The sequence below is a fragment of the Lagopus leucura genome, unplaced genomic scaffold, assembly GCF_019238085.1.
Source record: "Lagopus leucura isolate 7727_CA_CO unplaced genomic scaffold, USGS_WTPT01 Super-Scaffold_739, whole genome shotgun sequence".
Taxonomy (NCBI): domain Eukaryota; kingdom Metazoa; phylum Chordata; class Aves; order Galliformes; family Phasianidae; genus Lagopus; species Lagopus leucura.
Window position 1 is genome coordinate 7,115,159 of NW_024962255.1, and position 25,780 is coordinate 7,140,938.

At 38.6% G+C, this 25,780-nt stretch overlaps 1 protein-coding gene across 2 annotated transcripts in view; it reads left to right on the plus strand.

Annotated features, from left to right (window-relative positions):
- Positions 1 to 25,780, plus strand: part of BICC1 (BicC family RNA binding protein 1) — a 97,652-nt gene that overhangs the window by 50,978 nt on the left and 20,894 nt on the right. The window contains exons 2-6 of one of the 2 annotated variants that reach the window (XM_042863309.1): positions 13,241 to 13,434; positions 21,292 to 21,371; positions 22,514 to 22,672; positions 23,770 to 23,823; positions 24,728 to 24,922. In XM_042863309.1, the coding sequence (XP_042719243.1) occupies positions 13,398 to 13,434; positions 21,292 to 21,371; positions 22,514 to 22,672; positions 23,770 to 23,823; positions 24,728 to 24,922 (525 nt within the window). In that variant the 5' untranslated portion in view covers positions 13,241 to 13,397. The remainder of the gene's footprint in view (positions 1 to 13,240; positions 13,435 to 21,291; positions 21,372 to 22,513; positions 22,673 to 23,769; positions 23,824 to 24,727; positions 24,923 to 25,780) is intronic. The other variant, XM_042863308.1, reaches the window with a different exon arrangement.

Consider the following 25,780-nt stretch of genomic DNA (forward strand, 5'->3'; position numbering starts at 1 on the left):
ACACGTGTTCCTTGGAGAGATTACCTCATTTCATAACATGCAAATGCATCCCTGACCATTGCAGCTATTGGGACTGAGCTGAATCCCAGATTCACACAAAGGTGGAATTGCTGTTCCCAAATGGAGATTTAAGTAAAACACAGCATAAAAGCTAAGTGTCACCTCAGAATTGTTTATTGTAGTGTATCATAAATGAAGATGAAACATGAATGGTTGTATTTGAACAGAATATTTTCATCTGAGTCACTGAGCTGCTTCCCTTGGAAGTAAATGGGGTACAGGTAAGGCAGGAGTGTTCTGCTTGTGTTCTGAATATGTCTGTCACATCTCTTCCATAGACGACTGCAGTGTTACCTCTTCGTGCTCTTTTGACACATGGCCTGTGGTTACCATGCAGCATAACCTGAGGCACAGGAGGAGAACTGCTCACCAGACTTGGCTGTTTGTTTCCTTCCTTTACAAACTATACTCACTATTTTGTACCAAGATGTAGTAGCAGAGAAATGGTCCTTGTCCTCACGAATACTTAGAACTGAGACTAACGGTGCAGCCAGCGGGGAACGTGGAGTACTGTGAGAAGTGTGTGGCATAAAGAAGTGGTCTGGCACTCTCAAAGCAGGAGTTCCTCACTGCGTTGCTGTTAATTTGTAATAAATGCAAAGTTGGAATAAACGAGTAGTTTTCTCTACTTCCAGTGATCATTGAGGATGCAGGAATACTAAAAGGGTTCCAGAGCATGCTACTAAATTGTAAGTTAAATAACCATTTTTCTAAATACCAGGAGACTTGGTGTACTTCAGAAGCTGGCATGTTTGCAAAGAGCAGTTATATAAACTGCAGTTTTACCCAAGAATTTGGCCAAGTCTGAGTTTAGTCAAACAAGCATAAAAGTAACTGAAGATTACCTAATAGTTTAGACTATTTACTTCTGTCTTATATAACAGCTTATGTTGAAAACTGTAGACTGTTTCCAGCAGTTTGGCAGCTATAAGACTTGATGACCTTGCAATTTAAATATATAATGTAGTGCTATATGTGTGCGTCTATATGAATGAAAAGAAAGAGAAAAACAAGAAATTTAAGTCTAGTGCTTTCCTTTCTCAAGCATTATTTGTATATGTTATTCCTCCTTAGTGTATTTACAGCCATAATTGGGCTTTATTATTCTGTATTTTATTTATGACTGATGGGGTGAAGAGAGATTAGTTGCTCTCTTTTTCACAGTGCATATATGTGCACTGTCAGCTTCACTTTTTAACCTAAATTAGAACAAAATTCAATTTGTAAGTAGTTGTGTTATGGAAAAACTGCTGGTGTTGACAACGTAACATCTGTTAATTAAACCCATTGAGCTCAAAGATATTAAACTTTTGTTTTGTTTGCGGGCATGGTGGTGGTGTTTCTTGTCTATTTGACTGCTCTCTGAAACAAGGATGAAACAATTTGGGGAAGAAACCCACTTCACAACCCAAAATCCCATATGTAGTTACGACAACAGATTTGATGTTAGTAGTAAGAATTACATATTTAAATGTGTCTATGCTTTCATTTCCATCGTTTTTATATTCTGTACAATGTTATAAGAGCATTTCTGAAAGCATTCCTAGAAATGAATGTTGAGGAAACATGAATTGATTTTCCGTTTTTTATTTTTTTAATTTTTTTTTTTAAATCTGGATATGTGAAACTGGTATCACATAAAATGATGAGGGGAAAAAAATCTTTAGTCTATTTTGGTACTTTTCTGAACATAAGTGTAGATATCAGACTAGCCTTGTTCTGCATGAACATCATAGCTGTTAGTGTAATGTGGGGGGTTACTGAATTCTTCATGATGAAAATGATTCTAGCCCAGAATAAAACCATATGTGCCAGTGTATATGTAAGTAGAGGAAAATAAGCAACTTTCTTTTGTGAATACACACAGTAAGTTTGAGTGTTCACAGACTAGATTTAGATATTTATATTTTCAGATTGAGGCCATAAACTTCTTCAAATTCATCTGTTTCGTATATTCTTGGTGAATTGCTGTTTAACTCAGGTCGGGAAGGGGAGTTTTCATGTGTGTGAACCTCAGCTACGACATCGGGGCATACTTTTTTACTAAAAATGATAGGTTATTTACTTCCAAAAATGTATAAACTTTTTCTTACAAAGGCTAAATTTCCTATTGACACTTAATACTTATCTTCAAAGAATTAAGACAGTGAATCCTGCTGTTTTTGTAGGGAATTCGATCACGTGAACTGTGGTGATGCTCTTCAAGCACTTAATCTTGCATATCACAGAAGTCCTATAATATCATTCATTTCTAAAATGAGTCTTTTTAATTGTAACTGTATAGAACCTTTGAAAACATGTATAAAATGACATGGGAAACAAAGCTTAATACACTGCAATTGCTTCTGTGCTTGCCAGTAGCTGGTTTATCACATAGCAAAGTTTTTTCTCAAGTTTGAAGACCATAGTAAACTCTACAACTTTCTGCAGAAGTGGTCCATAGTTTCTGTAAATGCAATCGTGTGTTTTGTGACTGAATTCATGTCAGTCAAAAGTGTTGAGGCAGCCCCACCAAAGAAGGTGTGATACTGTGTCAAAGAACTGCCAAATACTCCAGCTGTGTTAATGCAGCAAACAGCAGTGATCTTTGATAATTCTGGTCAACTTCTGTTCCTGACCTGTCTTCATCTCCCTGTATGCTGCTGCTAGTTAAAGTTATTGTAGTTTCTGCTGTTCTCAGGAAAAGACAAAGCAAAACAAATGGACAGTGTAAGACATAAAACATCATGGGACTTGACCAGGTAACTTTCCCACCTTAAATTCCATGTTATGAAAAGTTGCTTATTTTATTTAGAGCCTTGTTTTACTCCCATGTATTTTGCTCGGGCCCTTGGAGTCCTACAGCATTGCATTGAGCTTTTGATGAACTATTATATTGGCTTTAATTAGGGATGTGAAATAGTGCAAGTTTTGTGTGAAGAGAAAGCTGAAGTTCTGTGAGGTGCATAGATGTGTAAGTGCTTAGAAAACAAGTTAACTTATCCGTGCATGTTCAGACTCCAACAGTTTGTTGTCTCAGCATTGATTTCAATGTAGATAGGTGAAAGCATCAGTTCAAATGGCATAATGCTATACTGCTTGTTGTCTAGAGACTGTAAATGATGTTCCACATCCCAGTGTGAACTCTGCCAGCAGATAGTGCTGCCTATCCAGGCTGACTGTTGGTAGTCACAGGGCAGTGTGGGAATGCCTGGAATGGAAGGGGGATGTTCCTCTGACAGTAAGAGCAGGGAGGTGCTGAGGCCTTTGTGTCAGGACTGTAGTTCTGAGCTGTGAGCACCTGCTGTCTGAGGAGCGGGGTTTTCCATCTGGCTGCATGTGGATCAGTCAGGAGCTATTACAGGAGAGGTTTTGGAAACTCTTCCATATGGTGAATTCTTGTGAAAGGGTAGAGATAGGACAAGGGGAAATGGTTTTAAGTTGAATGAGGAAAGATTTAGGTTGGATGTCAGGGGGGAGTTCTTGACTACGAGACTGGTGAGGTGCTGGCACAGGCTGCTTAGGCTGTGGATGCCCTGTCTCTGGAGGTGTTCAAGGCCAGGTTGGATGGGGCACTGGGCAGCCTGGTCTGGTATTAAATGTGGAGGTTGTTGGCCTTGCCTGACTGCAGCATGGGGGTTGGAGATTCATGATCTTTGAAAACACTCCCAGGCCATTCTGTGTGATTCTGTGTGTGTTATTCCTCCTCTGTAAGTGGCAACAGGATCCTGGTGCATTAATTCAAAGCATCTGACAGTAGTAATAGACATGATGTTTTTTGTCACCATGCCGCCAGAGCACCCCTATTCCCTATACTGTGAGTAATGATAAAGATGTGCTCAATTGTGACTTTTCTGAGTGCTCTAACAGCAAAGACCACTAACCACTTTTGCTAGAAACAAAGTCAAGGCAGACAGAGCTGTTTTCACAGCTGCTGACCAGTGTGCTTGTGGTCTTATCTCTTGCTTTCCTGCATGCCTGCTATGTGTCTCTTTGTCTCCATAGCTGCCTCCTAGGCAGCTCAGCCCTCCAGCCTGGCATGCACTGGTGTCCAAAGCTGCTGCTGTGGAGGGAATTCAGCACCAGTGCTTTGTTAGGACAGTGCTGTTTTCTCAGTGGAATCTTTGTAAAGCTTTGTACTTTTGGTTCCCAAGGTAAAAAGTGTAGGTCTAACTTTATACCAGGTCAGTAAAGGTTTTTCTTAATCTTGCCATCTACATGCTTTGTACTTGCTGGGCCCCATGACAACACAACTTCTGGGTTTGCTGTTCTGCTGTGGGCTGTGCATGCAGTAGAATTCCCGTGTAGCTTTCATGACCTCAGTAAAAAAAAAAAAAAAAAAAAGATTCATTCCGATATGTAATTGTTAACTTTGTATAAAAGTAAAATTAAAAAAAAAAAAAAAGCAGACCTGAATTCTTCCTTTAAATCTACTTATATCTGAGCAGCGTGTGAATTTAGCAATAGAATGCTTTTGCATATTGCAAGCAGTTGTGTCAGGAGGTAAAGGATGCAATAGAATGTTTCTTGATAATTTCTAGTAAGACTTACTGAGGAAGGAATAATCATTTCTTCTGCATTTGTTCATAAAATCAATCAAGCCATTCCAACATGGTATGTAATCTGATAAATCGCAAGCTTTTTCTGTTCATCAAAATGGCATAATTATTTTTGTGCTTGACCTTTCTACAGCAGAATTAATGCTGTTTTATATTTAACATAGGTAAATATTTAAAAACGTGATCAACAGTATGTTTGAGGTGAAATAAAACCAAATAATTTTGTAATCTGAAGTGCAAAATACCTTCATTTTGGAAATTTGCTATAATACTGACAAGTACTCAATGATTTTGTGGCTTTCTATAACTTCACTGGATTGTGGTTCAGATCATCTGAAATGCTTCAAGATTTGATCTATCTGTGATGGAATTGAAATAAGCATTTTGAACTGAAATAGGCTTACAGTAACACTTTGATCTTCATTGGGATATAGGAGTGATGGTCAGATAATTCCTATCAATCAGAAACAGGCTTGTTAGGCTTTAGGTTGTATTTCTTGAAGATACAGAGCTACTAACAATTGTTGACAGCGGCATTTGTATGCCATCTGCTTTTTGACTATTACCACTCACTAGTATGTTATTCCTTTTGTGAAGAGATTATACACAATCTTTAGATGGTGAGGGGCCTGGAGCATCTCTCCTATGAGGAAAGGCTGAGTGAACTGGGTCTGTTCAGCCTTGAGAAAAGAAGACTGAGAGGAAACCTGATCCAGGTCTGTAAGTATCTAAGGTGTGGGGGGGCAGATTGACGAGGCCGGACTCTTTTCAGTGGTGAGTGGAGACAGGACAAGGGGAAACAGCCGGAAACTGCAGCATAGGAAGTTCTGCACAAATGTGTGCAAGAACTTCTTTACAGTGAGGTGACGGAGCACTGGAACAGGCTGCCCAGGGAGGTGGTGGAGTCTCCTTCTCTGGAGATATTCAAGACCTGCCCGGATGCCGACCTGTGCGACCTGCTGTAGGGAACCTGCTTTGGCAGGGGGGTTGCACTCGATGATCTCTGGAGGTCCTTTCCAACCCCTGCGATTCTGTGATTCTGTGATTTATGACTTTTCCATAAGAAACGATCAACTTCGAGGATGTCAAATGTCACTTGAAGCCCACAGTGTTTTTGGTTTTGTTTCGGAGCATGTAACTTGTCTAGAATTTGATTGGTAAAGCATTGAGAAAGGGTATGTGTTTTTTCGTTTTGAACTCACTCCTGCTTCCGTGTGTTTAAATCCTAATGGTTCATAAAGTTTCAAATTCTGAAGTTTCTGGATGTGCACTTTATGAGTAATATTAGTATTAAGCATTCACATGAAACAAAATTTTTTGCAAGCCTATTTAAAGGTACTGATTAAAATACATCACTTATGCATTAGCATTTGGCCAGTGAAGAATAATGACATGAGGTTAACAAACAAGATGCAAATTGCTGTGTTTTGATTTGAAACAAAATTGACTTGAGTGTGGGAAGGTAGGACCCCAAAACAGCTTTCCAGAGCATAAAGAAAATGACATACACAGCAGAAATGAAGTTCGAGAACTTGTCAGACTTCGAAATAATAGCAATAATGAAAAAAAGCCATTTGATAACTTTATTGAGGAGTCAGAACAATGTTTTTACACTCTAAAGAAATAATACCGAATACACTCTATTTTATGTTTGAAGAAATCCCACACTTAAGCTGTCATTCCAGTTCCATACTATTATCTTTCTGTAGCTCTATCCAATGTGCAATCCTCTCCTCAGGAAGGGGATGTTCCAGGCTTATTGCTGACTGCAGGAAAAAAAGGTCTGCCATGTTAATCTCTCTAAAATGGTGCACCACCTTTAGGCTGTCTAAAAGTAAAATGTAAGTATCTTACATTCTTCGTAGATTTTGTTGTATAATAAATAAAATTCTGATACATTTATGTTGAAATTGCATTCATTTCGAACATTCTTCATGCTGTGGATTCTAAATATAGCCCAAGGCTGTGCCAAAGGCTGACTGCAAACACACAAAACCATCATTGATAAAAACGCACTTTAATGACTTCCTCTGGAAAACTCTAATTTGAATCATATGATCTTTCTGGAGTAAGCAGTAGAAGGGAATATCTGAAAAACAGCTATAGTATGGAATGGCTTTCTGAACTCTAAGCTTTTGATCTGAACAAGCTTAACTTTGTACAAACTCTGCAAGTAATTTTATGTCTTGATTATGGGGCAAGACTAATATTTCCTGTAAAGCAATTCAGATCCAAAAAGCAAAAGCCAGGGCATCAATAGTGTTCTTGGGATACATGCGATTTCCCCCTAGATGGTGAGCAGTTAAGAAATAATAATTTTTTTGGAAGATGTTTGTCTTGAGCTCCGGTAGTGTGTAGGTCTAGCTGTGTGGCTGCAACTGTTAAATTGCTTTTGTTTGTCTATTGAGATTGGTACTGTTCAGTGATGTTTATCAGCTAAGGTTAGTCATTGAGAGCTGCTGGCAATGTTTGCCCCCTACCTTCCACTGGCATGGAATGAAAAAGCAAATGGTATCTTAATGGGAGGAAAGATGTGGGAAAGGAGCAAGTTGGGGATGGTGGGAGAAGGGAGAAACACTGAAAGGAAATGAGTGGTTGATGAAGAGACCAAAGTAAGTTGGAAAGATGTAGATGTAGTTCAGCAAATAGTTTGCAGGAAGCATGAAGATAGAGTGGAAATCTCAAAGAAATGAAGCTTTTGAAAATGGAGAATAGAAGAGGTAATAATGGAAGTGGCATAGGAGAACAGGAAAACAGATGAGTGGTGGAAAGAGGAAGGTGCTGGGGAGAAGAAGATGGTGACAAGGAATATTCCAAGTGGGGAGGGGGGTTGTTACCCAGTGTTCATGGCTCTTTGCCATTGGACTTAGTCAGGAACCCTTTTGAAGTTTGTACTGGAAGAGTATTATGGGGAGAAGCTGGTAAATACCATTATGTTGATGCAGATTTTGCTTGCTGTTTTAAACTGGTGACTTAATACTTACCATGCTACCATTCTTATATCTAATATCCTAATGCAACTTCCATAAAGATGACTCCAATCTTGGGTAGGTAAATTTTTTTAACAGGTACCATGTCTTTAATCAAAACATACCTTTGATTTAAAATGTAGGGAATGCAAAACAGTTTCTTGCCTGGGAGTTGAGTATATTGGCACTTCCTGCTAAAAATTAAAAAAAAAAAAAAAAAGAGTATGTGCAAGTAAAATAAGACAACAAAAAGGGTTACATTTGAGTGCAACTACTATCTAGGTTATTATACTTGTGTCCAGTGCATTGTCAGATAATGTAAACTGCTTGGTTTTCTAACGCTGGAGGAGAATAAAACATGATAAAATGAGCTGAGACAGTACTGGGCTTCATGAAATTGCAAGCTATTTTGTGGAACCTGCTTGAAGTATCGTGATGCCAAACTGTTCCCATCAAGAATGCAGAGTATCTCTATGTGTATGTTGCTCTTCCCCTTTTCTGCTATTGCAGTATGGAGTGAAATGTAGGAGTGCTGTTAGTGTTAGCTTTTCTGCCTATGGGTGCTGTCTCTGACTTGCAGAATTATAAATGTGTGAACTGGCATGTGTGTAAATATACATTTGGTCACTTCAAAGAAATCTATGTTTTCAGAATGTGTACACATTCTGAAAAAAGAAGGAAGAAAAGATCAGTTATGAATGTTTAGGTGCAGTGTTCGTTATTCTCTTCTATGATTCCAGGGAACAGGGAGACTGGGTGGTTGCCCACACTTAAAGTGACTGCTATATTGCACTTCTGACTACTTTCCAGTACTGGTCAGTGGTTTTATTGATTGTTAGTGGATGGATAGTATGTATTTTAAAAGTATGCAGATGGCATCAAGGTAGAAATGCAACTTTTAGTCAGAGCGTGCTGAAGAAATGATATCTCAGTAATAATAATTTGGCATAGGTTGATTTGAGAAGAAATGTGGGGAATACGGTGTTGAAGAGAGGGGTTTATCTGTTACTACACACTACAGGCTAAACAGACCGTGCAGTGTGATGCTGTATCTCAGCATAAAGCAAAATAGGACATTTTTAGATTCATTGCTCGTAAATAAAGGGAAGGATTATTTCATATTCACAAGAGAAATCTCAGAAATGCTATCGTGCCCAGTCAGCAGTGCTGCTCGTCAGGATTTGGACTACTTGGAGGAATTCCTGGGAAAAGCAGAGGAGATGCTTAGAAAACAAAGTAGGAAAATTTTTTTTCTTAATGTTTCATATATTAAAATAGTAATAATTTATGTAGTGGTAGTAAAATAGTGATTGTTATCAGTGTCTTAGTACAGGATTATAAGCAAACACTTCTGTTGAGAAGAGATTTCTTAGATATTACAGAGGACAAGGGTAGGTAATACTGCAGCGTTGTTTGTGGTGGTTTGGCTGGTGGTTTGTTGGTGTTTGTTTTTTTTTGCATAGTTTTTGCTGCTTGCTCTCTTGCAATTTTAGTAAAAACTCGTACCACAGTCAGCTGAAAATGAATGCCTTGTAACTTGTGTTTGAGTATCTACATTTAGATTCCTAAATCTGTATCTGAATGTGGTATCCTTTGCTGGTTTCCTCTGGTCTGCTGGCAGGGAAAAGGAGTGAGCGCAGAGCTGGGATGAGTGTAAGTGCTGGAGGGGGTGCTCCTCACAGAGGTGTACTCTTCACGACGCTTTGTCACATTTCAGTTTCCATTGTTTCTCATTTCATACCCTCGTCAACATACAGCTGTGTTGTCTCAGTGTCACAGCTAGTATGCTGCCATCAACACTGCCTAGATGTTTACAACTGAGCAGCAAATGTTCTGCTGTGCCAGCTGTTTTTGCTAGTGGGTGGCAGGGTACCCAGATGCGTTGGGTTTTGAAGAAGAGCACTGCATGCAGCATCTCGTGGGTGCATCCCCTTGCCTGTGCTGCCCTTTTGTAGTGCATAGAAGGCCAGATGCAGATGTTCAGACATCTGTGCCTCACCTAAGGAGGGTGAGGCTGCAGAGGGCTGAGTGAATCAAACAGGACTTCTGGGAGATGCAGGGTTTCTCTGTGTTTGTCATTGAGGATTTTCATTCTGAAAATGTTTTAAAACTCTGTTTCCTGCAGAGGGCTTTTTTCCTTTTTTCCTCCTAGCCTTTTTCAATTGGTACTGGCATACCTGTCATGCTTTGGAATTTCTGTCAAGCAGCCTCTTTGATTTGCAAGTCTCGTGGGCGCACACAGCTTAGGAGTTACTCCTATGCCTGGCCATAGCAGGAAACAGAAACAATTTTGACTGATTTTTGTCTGACTAAAATAAGTTGAAAGGAAGTTTTGTAGTATGGAATTTATTGGTTGAATTATCAATGTTTATTTTTTACATTTCTGGACTCTACTTGAAAGCTAGAATTTTGACTTGTCTGTATTGAACAGAAAACTTGTCTTCTCCCACAAATATTTAGACAGCTGAACTGTGGGGACAGTTCTCAGCTGTCTTAATGTTGTTTGTCCACAGCTGTTGCTTTGCCTTTTTCTACCTTAAAATGATTGAACTGATTGATTGCTAGGAAGGGACTTTATTTTTTTTCTTGCTGTAGACAGTGGGAAATCAACACTGGAAGTTTCTCTGCTTCAAATGGTGAATGTAGAACTCAAAACAGAAAAGTCTGCTTGCCTTTGTTTCTCAGCATCTCAAGTGGAACACAGCAACCACCACAACCCTCTTCCTGAGTCAGTGTGTCCTCTACCTGAAGGCCCAGATTTCCTTTATCACACTGTTTTCTATTAATAATGTGCCAAGAATAACCATCTTTGTATTTTGTCATCTGAAAGACACGTGCTGGCAGGCGTGCTCTTCCATGAGTGGTTGCTTTCATCCAGATGAGAAAAAAAGCTGTAGAGCTGGGGTTGTTCTGATGTCGTTGGTGCTTTGCTCATGAGCGAATTGGAGGAAAGGTCTTTGTAGTCTTTATGTATTCTCTCCCCATGAAGTTTTGTAATTAACCAACAGGCTACCTGTTAGACAGTAATTTAACTAGGGATCATCTTCACAAGGCTTTGAAAATGGGTAAATATTTTCCTGAATGTGTTGCTAAGGCTATCAATACATAATTGACTTCAAGATTTAAAGCAAGTCTCTTTCTGACGCTGTGTTTATTGTTTGGAATGCCAGATTAATTACAACATGTACTGCAGGCTCTGTATTACGAGCTGCATCTGCTTTCTGTTAACTTTCTCCATAAATGAGAAATTGTCAGTGCAAACAGCTTCTCATATTTTGAAGAAAAGTCCCCTAACTCTGTAATTGTGTAGTTTAAAAATTAAAGAGCAGTTGTATTTAGATAGCAAGTTAGTCCATTCCTTTCGTTTCTGGAGGAGCTGACCTAGGCATGGTCTCCTCCCTGTTTTGCAATGAATAAGGGAGGCGACTGTCCCAGGCTGTGCAGAACTTGGCTGCAGGAGTTGATTCTCTTTGATTGGAGTTGTTTGACATGCACAAATTCACAGCATCCCCTGTGCCAGCAGCTGGCAGCACAGGGTTCATTTGCTGGAGTTACTCATATCAGCCTTCAGCTTGTTTCCATTTCAAAAGGCAGACAAACCAACAAATTCTCTCTGCTTTGCATGCAGCACAGGTGAGAACTGAGAAACCTTTGAAAGAAAGTCGTGTTTGCTGAAGTCTTGCTTGTGGAGAAACTGTTGAGTCTTCTGTGCTCAGTGCTTGTGCTGTATCTAGTGCTGCTTCTACACCAAAGCATTAACCTAGAGAAACATGCAGTACTTTGTGGTCATATTCGTGAATGATTCAAGGGAACACTGAAATAGTGAGTGATGTAGCAGGTGGGAATGGTAGAAGGGAAAGACAAACAAAAAAAAACCAAGAAGAAAATGACATCAACTCTTGTCATACCTCAAGAAAAGTAGGAACGCAGTTGTGAGATTTTCTGCTTCTGATCAGGGCTTGTTGTGTGTTGTGTAAAGAACAGCAGTTTGCTTATACTCAAGCAGATAAAGCAGAGCCGAAATACAAGCACATTTATGAAGGGAATTATCAAGGGGTTTGTCCTATGAGAGTGCTTGGCAGGAATGGCAGTGAAACTAAAACTTTTGGACCTGGAATGCAGCAATACAAATTCATATCATTGTAATTAAAGTACTTGAATACACATTTGTTGCTATCTGTTCTGCTAAAACTGGTGCTAACTGATGCATTGTTAGATTTCTAGGCTTTTCTTGCCATTAGCAGTAGCTGGTGGTGTGCATTGAGAGTGACTGCTCTTCTGTATCATCCCCATTTGAACTCAGATTTGAGGCATTCACATCCTGTGGGTGCTCAGTAGGAGATAAATTTTTCAGATGTGAGTTTTGCAATTGATCTTATGCTGGAGATAGACGTACAGGATTGATGCAGAGCAGATTGATCCAAACCATTTCCCTGTAGCTGTTGCTACCTAGTTAAGCTGTCGAGAAGATTGTTCAAATGTTTCTGTATTACACTTGGCACTGTTCTCTTAAGAAAACAAAACAACTGTCTTTGCATTGTTCATTAGAAACACAAATGATATAAGACACTTTAAATAACTTCATTATCCAGACAAGGGTTTTTTTTTTTTTTTTTCACCCTTACTGCTACCATACTAAAGCAGAGAAAGCTGTAGAGTATTGGTAATTGTAACCAAAAATGGCATCCTTAATTATCTTTGTCTTTAGTCATCAAGCACCTAGTGCAGTGTTGAGAACCTGCTGTTCCTGTCTTTCTGATAGATGTTTAATTCGTATCAGTTCTCAGATTGACTGTTGTTTCCTCTGTTCACACAGATATTCTCAGTGCAGTATTCTCTACTGAAAGACTGGTTGCATCGACTTGTTCCAGCCACATAGTTGGTGCTAATAAGTTATTCGTGTAGTTGCACAGGGTACAACTCGCACAGTGAGATGCAGTTAGAGCAATAAGGCGTTAAAAAGAGTGGCAGTAATCAGGAAGCATGAAGATTCAAAGTAAATGCAGTTGGATTTGGAATGCAGGGCAGTTTGCAAAGGCAGCTGTGCCTAAGACATATGGTTAGTGGCTGGGTCAGATGCTGTGATGCTTTTTCCCTTTTATTTAGCAAAGAAAGCTACAATGACTTTTTGAGGAGTACGTGCGTGTAATCTAAAATAATCTCCAGGTTTCTGCATCAAGGCTGTAGTCTTGAATTTGAGCATGTGTGCACTGAAGATACAACGGTGTTCTCACAGGAATTTAAGTCATCTGTTACTATTCTTATAATACTTTTTTTCCTCCCATTATTTCTCATTTTCTTTCCTAAGCACTGTGGTTCTGCATTTGGGCTTTGAGAATCAATGATGATACACTACTAATGAACTATTAATTCATTTGTGTATTTTTCATGCTTAAGATATAACAGACCTTGTGTCATGCTAAGGACTGCCTTGCCTGGGGTGGCTTCTTAAGGTCAAGGCTGAAGAACAGCTATCCAGGGAGTAGCAGTGTTGATAATCTGCCTTCTAATGTCTGAATGCACTTACAAAATGCCTCTAATGATGATATTTAGAAAAAGTAAAAATAAAGAATCTAAGCTAATAATAAGAAAAGTGCTCTGATGATAACTGTGTATCTGAAGTGGAACTCTTCACGTGACTACAATTAATTCATTCTTATTTCTTCTTTTCAGGTTTTCCTCTTCTCCACCTTGGCCTTCATCTTCTCCCTTCAAATCTGATTACTTTTCTGTTCAATTTGCCATGCCTTGTTACCTATGCCTTGTCTTGCCTCCTTTCTTGTACTTTCAGAGAAGTCTTTTCTTCTGTCTCTAGATCAGAAATCCAGTCATGAATAGTTTTACTCCAAAAATGATAAATTGTACAGGTAATCTATTTTTAAGCTTATCTGATATTTCTGGCTGATTGTTATTTAATTCTAGGCCTTCTAAACTTTAATTTCTGGTGTTCTGCAGTGACGTTTTCAAGGCTGTGAGAAGATGTGAATGCAGGATTCAGCTGTGATTTGATGTATATGTGCTCCTAGTTTTATTCATTTATGAGATTACATCAAACAGCTTTTACTTGAGGTAGCCCATTTACATTTTTAAGGTCATCTTTTAAACTACCCTATCTAATACATGAAGTCAGAGAAACAAGATGTCATTTCTCAATTCTATGAAATGTTACACAGTGTTTCTTCAGTTCTTTGCTTTTTGTGGTGGGAGATGGTGTCAGTGTTGCTTTACCTGGTCCCTGCTTCAGAAATACGGAGTTATGTGGACCCATCCATTTACATGTGTTTCTGTGTATGTATGTGTATTTATTTTTTTTAAATGCTGGAGAGAAGTAAGGAGGAAGATGGTAGGCTTCACCACCATACGTTGTTATAGTGTGCAGGACTGAAAGGTGATGCTCTGATATCTAATGCTCCTCAGGTGACCAAATAGCAGTAACCAAAATGCAGAATGAGTCAAGGGTTGCATGTGAACTGCTTTCCCTGAAGCTGTAGCAGCAGCTTTCCACCTTTTCATTCTGAGTAGAACAGAAGTCTTTCTTAAGAAGGTTAAACACCAGTAAGAGGGAAGGATGAGAGTCAAAATAAACATATGATATATGTATACATAAAAATATATGAGAAACAAGAGCCTCTCAAGTATGCACATACATACAGGCAGTGGTTCTAGCTTTTCACAAGAGCATTTCATTATCATCTGTTCATCCACAATAGATCCTCCAGAATGCCCAGAGCCTTAGGATATGTCTACTCTGAAGACGCTGTTAATTGCTTGCAGCCCATGTTGAGTTTTGTGGTGCTTTGGCTGGGCTTTTGATGATCCCTATTTAGCCAGCTGAAATGTTGTTCTGATATGAGAGCTCCGCAGTCTAATTTAAACTATGTGAGGGAAATAAAAAAAATAAACAAAACAAAACCCAATCCCATGGCATTCAGTGATATCTCTGAGGATGCAGGGGAAGGCTGCGCTAGGAAATGACCCACTGCGTTCTGCCTCAATACAAGTAGCTGCTTTCTTCTGCAATTTAAATACCAGGGAGATAAATGCAATGAGGTGTTTTGGAGAGAAGGGTGAGAATTCTCAGCTGATGACCAAACAGCAAAAAGTGCCCAAATGACAAATTTCTTTTCTCGCTTCATTGCATTAATTTGCATATGCCCTTAATTGCTTGCATTTGCTGCATGCTTTTTGCCTTCATGTTTTTTCTCCATGGAACTAGAATGAGCCTGTTTCAAGTTTATGTTAGGCACTGACATCAAACCTCAAACTGTCTTGGTTGGTCAGTGAATATATCCACTCTAGCAACTGTGTACGCAATACTTATTTTATTTGAAAACATTTTTTTTAACTATCTCTTTTCTGCATTAATACTAATTCCTGTTTGACTTTTCCTGATTAAAATTTATGGTTTTATAGACATGTTTCATCTTATTGCTGTAGTGTGAACAGTGTTCTTTTTGTTGAGAACATGCCTGTTTGTTTGACTTTTTGGTATAGCTTGTTGTGTTTTTACTAATACCTTTTCAGCTGATAGTTTCAAAACTTGTCTTTTCATAACTTGTCCTTAAAAGATGCTGCATCTCTTTTGTCTTCTTCTTTGAGTAGCTCAGATTCAATTACATACACATGGGCTATTCACATCCTGTTTAGCTTCTTACTGTGGATGACTGTCATCTGCCCTTGTGCTGCCCAGTTGGCTAGCTAATTTTAGAGTAGTGGTGTTTCTGCAATGTAAGTTGAGCCTGTTCATCATGTAAACAAGCTAGAAGCGTAACTGTGGTCTGAACAGCTCTTACCCATTAAATGTAATGTCTGATTTACAGTGGATGCCTGAAAGTTAAATGTCTAATTATTTTGAATATTTCTTGCCTGGCAGAAGTTAATGTAGGTTCATTTGCAGTGGCACAAATGTGGTTTGCTTGGAGGGGTTTTGTTTATAGAAATGCTGTACACAATAGTAGCAAAAAAGCTTGAAGCTTGCTGGTAGAGCTGTGGACAAAGACAGAGGAGGTGGAAACACTGCCAAAGTGTGGAGTGAGGAATTTGAGGAGAGGAGAAATAAAAGGCCACTTCAAGGCAGGAGTCTGGCAAGATGCAGACTGTAGAGGAAAACATCCAGCGTTTTCTGTTGTGCAACTTCAGCTTTGTATTTTATATCAACATTCCCCTATACTCAAAGGAAACCAAACTGTTAAAGTAAATTGCATATTTTCCATTCTTAGGAAAGAAACTCCACCTCAAAACAGACTACAAGATAAATGCCGGTGCAGCAAAGTTCTTCGCTTTTTGCAAGACATTAAATGTTATCTAAGTCACAAACTTTTCCAGCTTCTGATGGTGTACAGCCATATGTGCTTTTAACATGCAGGTTTTCCTGAAGTCTTTAGTCTTTGTAGCAAGTAGTTTATAAAGATTCAGTGTCTCATTTCTTCTTTCATAATAAGCATCTGTTCTTTGCCGTAATTACACATTTAAAATACACTTCCAGTCAGGGGAACTGCTAAGTATGGAATTAAGTCTTGATTGTGTACAAAAGCCTCTAAAGGAAAAAGGTGTGGGAGGACTGTTTTAGTAAAAATAAGTACAAAACCTATGTTCTTTAGGATAAAATAGTTCATGCTTTCTTAATGATCTGACCCAGCTGTCATCTGGAGGAGAATGCCTTGCTCTGTCCCTGTGTTTCAGAGCCCGTTCTGCTGGAAGCTTACTAAGGAAGTGGGCTCTTTCACATTAAGAACATGTGCAGGTGCTGTGAGGGGTTTGGGTTCGTCTAGATACTGACAGATGGGTGTCCTGACAATGTTATGGATATGTTACACCTGCCAGATCTTTCTGCTTTTCTGCTCTTCTCACTCTAAGCAGTGTTAGTCATCTTATTTGGGGCTTTGTCAGATGAGACTGCATTGCTGTGCTCATAGCATGTGGGTGTTTCAAATAGTAAATATAGAGCTTTACCGAAGACATGTTTCTTTTGTCTCATTAGAGGTGAGATTGTAAAATTTATTTTAAAAAACTACTGTGTAAGTGCTATGGAATAAACAGTTGCACCTGAGAAAATAAGTAGCGTGGAAAAGTTTTGCTCGGCCTTATCTGCTGCATTTATAAATGCAGCAGCCAACAGGCATCACTTGGCACAGTTGATTACTGACCAGATCTTCAGTTTATGCTGCTAAAAAGTAGTCAGTTGGAACAAGGGTTTTTTAGGTGTTTCATTCCTTATAGTTTAGTTGGAACAGATATAGAAAATACTTAAGAAGCCTAAGTCAACAGCTTTAATGACCATCCTGTATTGATGCATGAAGAATCAGTGCTCTTTTAATGCTATTCAGTGATATAAACTTTGAAAACAGTTATTGGTTACCATTTGGTGTCAGACTTATGCAGGAAATAGTTTGGATTAACCAAAAAACTGAAATTGAAGGTGAATGCTTCTTCCTTTAGTGGCAGATTGTTTCTGTTGGCATGTGGTCATTTAAGGATGAATGCAGCCTGGTCTGCAGGAGGCTTGCAAGAAACTTGGGAGAAACTTGCCTTTTGATTACCCTCTGGTAAGCCTGTTGTAGTGTTTTCTAACTGAAATAGGAAGGCCTTTACTTTAATAATGTATGGTTTAGCCAGGCAGAAAAAAGGCAGCTTATCATTTTCCTTTGTTATTTGACAGGCAAGTAGGATTTAGGATTTGGCTCAAAAAAAAACCCCAAAAAACAAACAACCATAATGATAGTGACCTGACTGTATGTATGTACCTCCCCTGGAAGAAATTACTGTTATTTAATATCAGGAAAAAAAGTACAAGAACCACTGAATTTAAGTGAAAAATGTGACAAGGTATAGATTTGGGAGGCTGAATCTGGTGAATCATTAGAGTAGAAAACTTCCCACTTGTCCACATCTTACAGAGGAACTGCAAAGTAACAATTTGATTCTCTAGAGAGGTATATTTAAGAAATGTAAATGTCTACAGTACACAGAAAATCAGACTACCTAATTCAATTGCTGCTCTGACTTTTTAATCAATTCCTGAAGTGGTGACCTGGTTTTGCATGTTACTTTGATATTGTGTGGGAGTCTGCTGGTTCAGCTTTCAGCAATACATCCTTCCAGTGCACTCTCAGCTCCTGCAAAGCCCACTTAAAGTATTTAACTTCTCTTGGTTGAACATAAGCTTTTTGCTTGCTTACTTTTGTTTTTGCTGTGTGCGTGAGTTTTTGTAGTTTTGTCTGTTTTTTTAAATGCAAGATTTCGTCTGTAATGTCACATGTAAACTGCATTTCCTTGAAGGAGTGAGCAAGCCTCAGAGGAGGAATTCTGGTAACATGAAAACAAGTTGCTTCATATCCATTTCCAACCACTGTGCCATTGAGAAGGAGTCAAATGAGGAGAGAGTACTTAAGACCACGTTCGAAAGATCTGTCACTGACAACAGTGACAGTAGATGTAGATTTGTCACTGACAACACTGGGTTCTTTTTGTTTCTTAATGTGAGGAACTGAGCTTTTTTTCCTCTAAAAGCAAAGAAAACTGAAGCAATACAGAATTACTTCTTTCTGAAGCTGTAAGTATCAACAGAAAAGGAACCCGAATGAGGGAGAAAATGCATGACCTGAAATCTATCATGGCCCCTGCATGAACAAACATGACAGAGCCGCAGTACTTGTCATTGGTACTAAGAGCAATGGGATTCTAGCTGTGATACCAGATATTTTTCATACTTGTGACCAAATGGGTATTGAAATGCTATGTTTACAATTATGTGAAAATCAACCCTGAATTGTTCTTGTTTTTGGTTTTGTGTTTTTCCTGGTTGCCTCTAATGAGCACTTGGAGCACACATCATGTGCTAGAATCTGCTTCTGGGAATTTCAGCCTGCGCCATCCACTTCAAATATCACTCACAGCTTAAACACATTAGAACCACATGGCTTATTGTCAACTTAAAACAGAAAAAAAAATAATGCCCTTAAGACTATTTTGGTTTTTCTTACTTTGTTGTGAAAAGGCTGAAGCAGCATATTTTCAGGGCCTTTCTTAGGTTCTATGCACATACCATGTTCTAGCAGCTACAATTTTTGTTTTTTTAAAGAAATGTGTCTGTTTCTTAGAACTCAAAATGCCACATTTTTCTTGACTTTCATTAAACTTGGCAGTGAATCTGCTGTTCCTTCAACATTTGTGTTCCCAGCTGAATGCGTTCAAACTTCCCAGTGCTGAAACACTGGGGGTTTTTTTACTGTTGGAAAAAGAGCATCCAAGCATGACTTAAACATAATCACTTTTCAACTGAGCACAACAGGTTGACAATTTTAAGTTGTATTATTTGGCATTTATGTACTAGTGAAATATTTCTGTTCTGAGATGATGACAAAAGCAGATGTGTTGTACTACACTATTTTCTCCTGCCACTGAAAGCACATTTACTGTTGTGAATGAAGATGTTTATACCAGTTTAGCATAATGAATTAGACAAATTTAGCATTAATTAGCCAGAAGATGATGTAGGGTTTTTTGAGGAGAACAGTTCATTCCACACCAGGACTAAAAGCGCTTTTCCTGCAAATTTATTCCAGTATTAGGGAAAGAGAAACGTGCCTAGCATCACTTGCAGGATCAAGTCTGTTTCTGAGACTGAAAAATTTGGGTGGCGGTGTTTGCTTCATGTTTTGAGAGTAATTTGGGGTTGCGGTATGTTATGGTACTTCATGCTTCTGGGCACCAGGTGGTGCTGCTAACCCATCTAATGTGTGATTTTCACACTTCAGTGTGTATGATGCTTAACTTAGGTGATACTCTGCCTGTTAGCTCAGCAGAACAGAATAGGCTTCTTAAGGACAATGGCTTGAAAACCATAATGCAAATTCCTCATCTCCAAATTGGAGGGAAGTGGATTTGATGGGTGGACGACCCGATGGATAAGCAATTGGTTGAAAGGCCGCAGACAGAGGGTGGTGGTCAATGGCTCTATGTCCAGGTGGAGGCCGGTAACAAGTGGTGTCCCCCAAGGGTCTGTCTTGGGACCGGTGCTCTTTAACATCTTTATTAATGACATCGATGAGGGAATTGAGTGCACCCTCAGCAAGTTTGCTGACGACACCAAGCTGAGTGGTGCGGTTGATACGGTGGAAGGAAGGGATGCCATTCAGAGGGACCTTGACAGGCTGGAGGACTGGGCTCGGGTGAACCTGATGAGGTTCAACACGGCAAAGTGCAAGGTTTTGCATTTGGGCCGGAAGAACCCCAGGTACCCGTACAGGCTGGGAGGAGTGGTCCTTGAGAGCAGCTCGGCAGAGAAGGACCTGGGGGTCCTGATGGACGAGAGACTGAACATGAGCCAGCAGTGCGCTCTGGCAGCTCGAAAGGCAAATGGGATCCTGGGCTCCATCAGGAGAGGGGTGGTCAGCAGGGACAGGGAGGTGATTGTCCCTCTCTACTCGGCTCTTGTGAGGCCCCATCTGGAGTACTGTGTCCAGGTGTGGAGCCCTCAGTACAAGAAAGACATAGAGATTTTGGAAAGGGTCCAGAGGAGGGCGACTAAGATGATCAGGGGGCTGGAGCACCTCCACTATGAGGACAGGCTGAGGGAGTTGGGCTTGTTCAGCCTGGAGAAGAGAAGGCTGCGGGGTGACCTCATTGCAGCCTATCAATACCTGAAGGGAACCTACACCCAGCAGGGGAGTAAACTCTTCAAAAGGGCTGACAACAGCAGGACTAGGGGAAATGGTTTTAAGTTGAAGGAGGGAAGATTTAGGTTGGATGTTAGGGGGAAGTTCTTTACTAGGAGAGTGGTTAGGCCCTGGAACGGGCTGCCCAGGGAGGTTGTGGATGCCCCGTCCTTGGACGTGTTTAAGGCCAGGTTGGACGGGGTCCTGGGCAACCTGATCTGAATGTGTATGTTTGGTGGCCCTGCTAGGCAGGGGGGTTGGAACTACATGATCCTTGAGGTCCCTTCCAACCCGGGTGACTCTGTGTGACTCTGTGTGACTCTGTGTGACTCTGTGTGACTCTGTGTGACTCTGTGTGACTCTGTGTGACTCTGTGTGACTCTGTGATCCACAATTTTACATCTCACGGGGCAGAAGCTTCAATTAGCTGGTGATTGCTTGGACTATCTAGTTTAATGGTGAATGAAAACACTTTGAAGAGTTGTTTTATTTATTATTTAGTGGTACTATTTAAATTTGATTTGGTAAATTCAATTAGAAAGCTGCTTCTACTGGAGGCAGCTTCATTTTTATTGCCAGTTTAAGACAGCAGAAGATATTTCTAGAAACGAAATAATGAAATGATGCTGAGGGTTGGGTGGTGTCAGTTCCTCCTCAGATGTGTTCTGTGTCAAAAGCTCGACTGAGGCAGGCTAAGAGCTTTCTCTTTGCCCTCAATCTTTTTTTTTTTAAATGTGGTTTCTTAGCTAGATAACTGTATCACAGGCATTATTTTTAATACTGAGAAAACACATCTGGCATGTAATTTGTATTTATTATAAGTAGGTTACAGTGTGTAATAAACTCATTGGGTAATCCTGAACTCCTAACTGAATGGATTGAATAATATATTTGATTTTTGACTGAAGGCTGATGGTACAGTTGATCAATAAACGATAGAAAGTGGGTAAGAATAATCTTGAAAGCTTTAAAAATGTTTTTTTCAAGACTGTTATTCTCTAACTGGTGACAAAAGTTTGAGAGATATTGGTTTTCTTTCTTTCTTAAAGGTATTTATTTGTTTTATAGATCCTCATATTAAAGTCTCTGGAAAAAAGGAAAATGTTAAAGAAGCTAAAGAGAAAATCATGTCAGTCCTGGACACAAAAGTAAGAAAAAATTTACTTTCAGATCCTAATCTTCTAATTCTGTTGTGAAATTGCTTTTTTTTTTTTTAAATGTCCTTATTTAAATAGAAAAAAAAAAGCTCTTCTAGATGTAGACTTGTGATGTATACAAAAGAAAGAGTGCATGCAACAGGAACGTGCTTAGATAAGCACTTCCGCATATCTGAACTCTCTAGAAATAATATTCCCAGCCATACTAACATGCCTAGTTTCATTGGTTTGTTTTCTTATCTTGAAGATCTGAAATACTGCCTCATTGCAAACAGTAGATTGTGGCCACTTCAGTAAATGTAAAATTCTGTAAAGATCTTCATTGAAACCCTTTATCTCTGTCTTTGGCTTTTGGGAAATGTCTCTACATATGCAGTTTTACATATTTCATATCCTGGTCCTCCTGTTTCACAGTTCTTTGACTTCTGAAAGCATATGGCTGCTTATCCACAGGTGTCTTGTACCAAAAGGCATAATAATTGCATTATTGTGCTGAAGATTCAAAGTGCTAGTAGATGTACTAGTTCATATTCTCAAACATATCTGTACCAATCTGTCTGAAGTTGAAAATGTGTATCAATTAATTTTAAGAGCACTTACGTGGTTCTGCTTTTAACCATTATGTTCTTGTACTCTGAACAGAATTTTTAACACGTCTAGAATCTGGCCAAGAGTTTTTGTACTTCTATCAGATTTTAATTTCATCTATTAACAAATTTTTCATGTAAATGTGTGGAGCTTCTGCCAACTTTTGTTGTATGCCAACTTTTCATTCTCCTACACAGCCAGCCAGAAGGAGCTCTCCAGTGATAAGCAGCATTTTTCTTTAATAACTGTGAACATTAGTAGCAACTGTTAACTATTAAGAAAGGCTCTAGACAATGTTTGTGCATTTAAAAAATGATCTACCAGAAAAAGGTTTGTATTTTGAAAGTCTAACTTCATCTCCATGTTATTTCTGTATTAGAAAATATTGACTGTGATCCATATTAAAGTGTCTCATCTGAGTAGAAGATGAGCTACTACAAAAATGCTTTGAAAAGCAGTTTTCAGTGTCATTCTTTTAGTTCCAATACTATAAAATACTCAGGTTCTGCTCTTAACATATCTAATCATGGATGCTTCATTTCCAGAGCAACCGGGTAACCTTGAAGATGGATGTTTCTCATACAGAACATTCTCATGTGATAGGTAAAGGTGGCAATAATATTAAAAAGGTGATGGAGGAAACAGGATGCCATATCCATTTTCCAGACTCAAATAGGAATAATCAAGCAGAAAAAAGCAACCAAGTATGTATAATTCTAATTTAACTACTAAATTTTAGCTAATTTGTATTGTAGATTTCTCAAATATATTAGAATCATAGAATGGTTTGGGTTGGAAGAGATCTTAAAGCCCATCCAGTTCCAGTTTCCCTGTTAAGGTGGAGATAACTTTCACTAGGTCTGGTTGCCCAAAGCTCAGTTCAGCATGACCTTGAATGCTTCCAAGGATGGAGCACATGGGATATCCACAGCTTCTCTGGGCAAATATTTATATCAATATGAAACAGTTCTGAACTTTTCTCCAATTATCTTTTTTTTTCTGGAGAGGAGTGGAATTCAAGTTCAGAGAATTAAGTATTTGTTGCTTACATTGTAGAAAGCACAGGAGTTCCTAAAAGAAAGCTTTATGAACAGAACAATTTGTGATGCTTCATGAATTTTTTTTTTTTTTAAAGCTAAAATTACTTAGAGCATACAGAAGTTAGCAAATTAGTGTGAGCGTTCTACCAAAGCAGCACTATGAAAAACAAAGCTTTTTTTTTTTTTTTAAACTCTTCATTGAATCATGGATAACTTATTGTTAGTTCTGACTCATGTTTTTGAAAACCAGAGTTGGTGCATAGCTGACAAATACAAGCATTCTATTATAAGTTTAATTTCAGAAGGATAAACCATTGCATCTGTTTTGGATGTCTCCTGTAATGCTAACCATTAGTGAAATGCTTACCTTTTCATCTTGCATCTTGGTGTTTAGAGTCTCTCTTGGACATCCTAGTGGCTTCTCATCAGAACACAGCAATTTTGAAACATTCAAGAAAACATACTTAGGAGCTTTGAGCACATAAAGTAGTATTTCCATTATTCAATCCAAACAACTGTACTGATCAATTGATAAACTTCTAGTTGCTGAAGTGTGCATAACCTAAGATGCTGCGATATTCATAGGTAGATCTCTTCTTTAAATTGGATTAAATTTTCAGCTATGGTTTAGACAACAGTTGGAATGTTACTGGCTGTCACTTCAGTGTTGATTTTCAAAGAAAGCATAGGTATTTTAATAAATTTTCCAATGCCTCACTTGAAAATGTAATGCAGTGTTGACTATTTTCTTACCCTTTCAGGTGTCTATAGCAGGACAGCCAGCTGGAGTGGAGTCTGCGAGAGTTAGAATTCGGGTAACAGCCTTTTTCAGTGTAATGCTCCCCTGAAAACACCTTGAAGGAAAACATTGCTGTGCAGATCCTTATAGTTGTTTGGCTCTGTCTTCTGACAGCAGAAATACAGAATGAACAAGTGCATCCATGAGTAATATACGAAGGGTATCATATAGATTTTACTAGAATGTGAATCAGTTTCTAACTAGCTTGAGGAAAACACTGAACACAGTCTACAGTATAAGCAAGAAGTAAAGTATCCCATACTGCGCTTAAAATTGCATCTTCATTTATGCCCCATAGTTGATCTGTAGAAGCTCAGGCATCCTGTGTGAATATAATTTAAAAGGCAGCCATTACTGTTATTATGTATATGGAAATAATAAAATTGTAGTGGAATTTGGCTCCGTTCTCCACTCATAGCACTTCCTGTCTTCCCTTCCTGGTTTTGATTTGCATGCATCATTGCATAGGTAACAAATCTAATAAATTAAAAATGTGGGTCTTCCACTTCAAAGACATGAAGCCAATGTTATGTAGCTTTGTACCTGATTTAAGAGCCTCTGTCTGGAACCGAGCAGAAGCTTCTCTATAAATGTTTGCAAATAATGACTTCTGTTAGCAGTGTGGATAAATATGGGTAATGAAACTATGGCTTTACGATTGCCACATAATTGCAAAAGTTCCTATTATTTTTGAACAAACAAAGAGAACTGCTGTCTAAAACAAACAAAAAAATAACAACATAAAACATGCTTCCTTGGAAAAGAAATGCCTTTTTAACTCAAGATCATATCTTCCCAAATGAACAAATTATATATTAGTTCAGTTATAACTGATCAATATGTTCTAATTCATGAATAAAGTTATGGTAATTTTATTGAGCATGACTTAGATTTTCAGTATTTTCTGTTTAATGTTCTAGGAGCTGCTTCCATTGGTACTCATGTTTGAATTGCCTATTGCTGGAATTCTGCAACCAATCCCTGATCCTAATTCTCACACAATTCAGCATATATCTCAGACATACAACATTTCAGTTTCCTTTAAACAACGCTCTCGAATGTATGGTGCTACAGTCATTGTCAGAGGGTCACAAAATAATACTAGTGCTGTGAAGGTAATGTCATCTGAAGGAGGTTTCTGCATATTGTACATATATTTGTAACCTAGATATCTAAGTATTATGTTAACATTATATCCTTCCCCATCCATACATGTGATGGCAAAATCACTTCTGAAATCTTAGTACTAATTCTCAAAAAACTTGAAGTGGTGTAGATAAAGTGTAAAAATGTGGAAGTTTTAAGTTTAAAAGCTCAGCACAACATCAAGTTATATATATTTTTTGTTGCTGTTTTATACCTCTTTAGGTTTGCAACAGTTCTGGAATGTGTCATAAACCTACCCACATCTTAAATAAAAGCATTAGTAGAAAGTCTTTCATGCTTCAATTTTCTCAATGTGCAGTCAAATATTTAACTTTGAAATGTGCCTTAATGGTTCGTCAGAGTTGTCTTGCTAATCTTGTGTTGTGAGATGTGAATTTAACAGAGAAGTTAGGCTCACTACCATGAGCCTATTTATTGTAATAAAGTTGAGAAACTTTTGCTAATGACTGGCAGTGTGGCAGATAAATAGTGTCTCATATGGGTGTATCTCAAGCCCCAGAGAATAACTGAGGCCAAAACTGAAAGATAAATTTTTCAAGTGTACCTACCCAATAAAGTCTCAATTGAGTTTCTTTTTGCTGTGTTTGTGGCCCAGGAGTTTTGCTGAGATCAGACAGTTTGATGTCTTAATATGTGTCTTCAGTGATGACAGTTAAACTTTCCTTTTTGTCTTAAGATGGAAATAGTGAAGTTTCGTACAAATCAATTGAGTTTGTCATCAAACCAAATTTATCTTGAATGCCAAGTGCAGTCTGATGCAACTTTTTGTTTTCCTACAAGCACTGTATCATCAGCTTCTTGTGTTT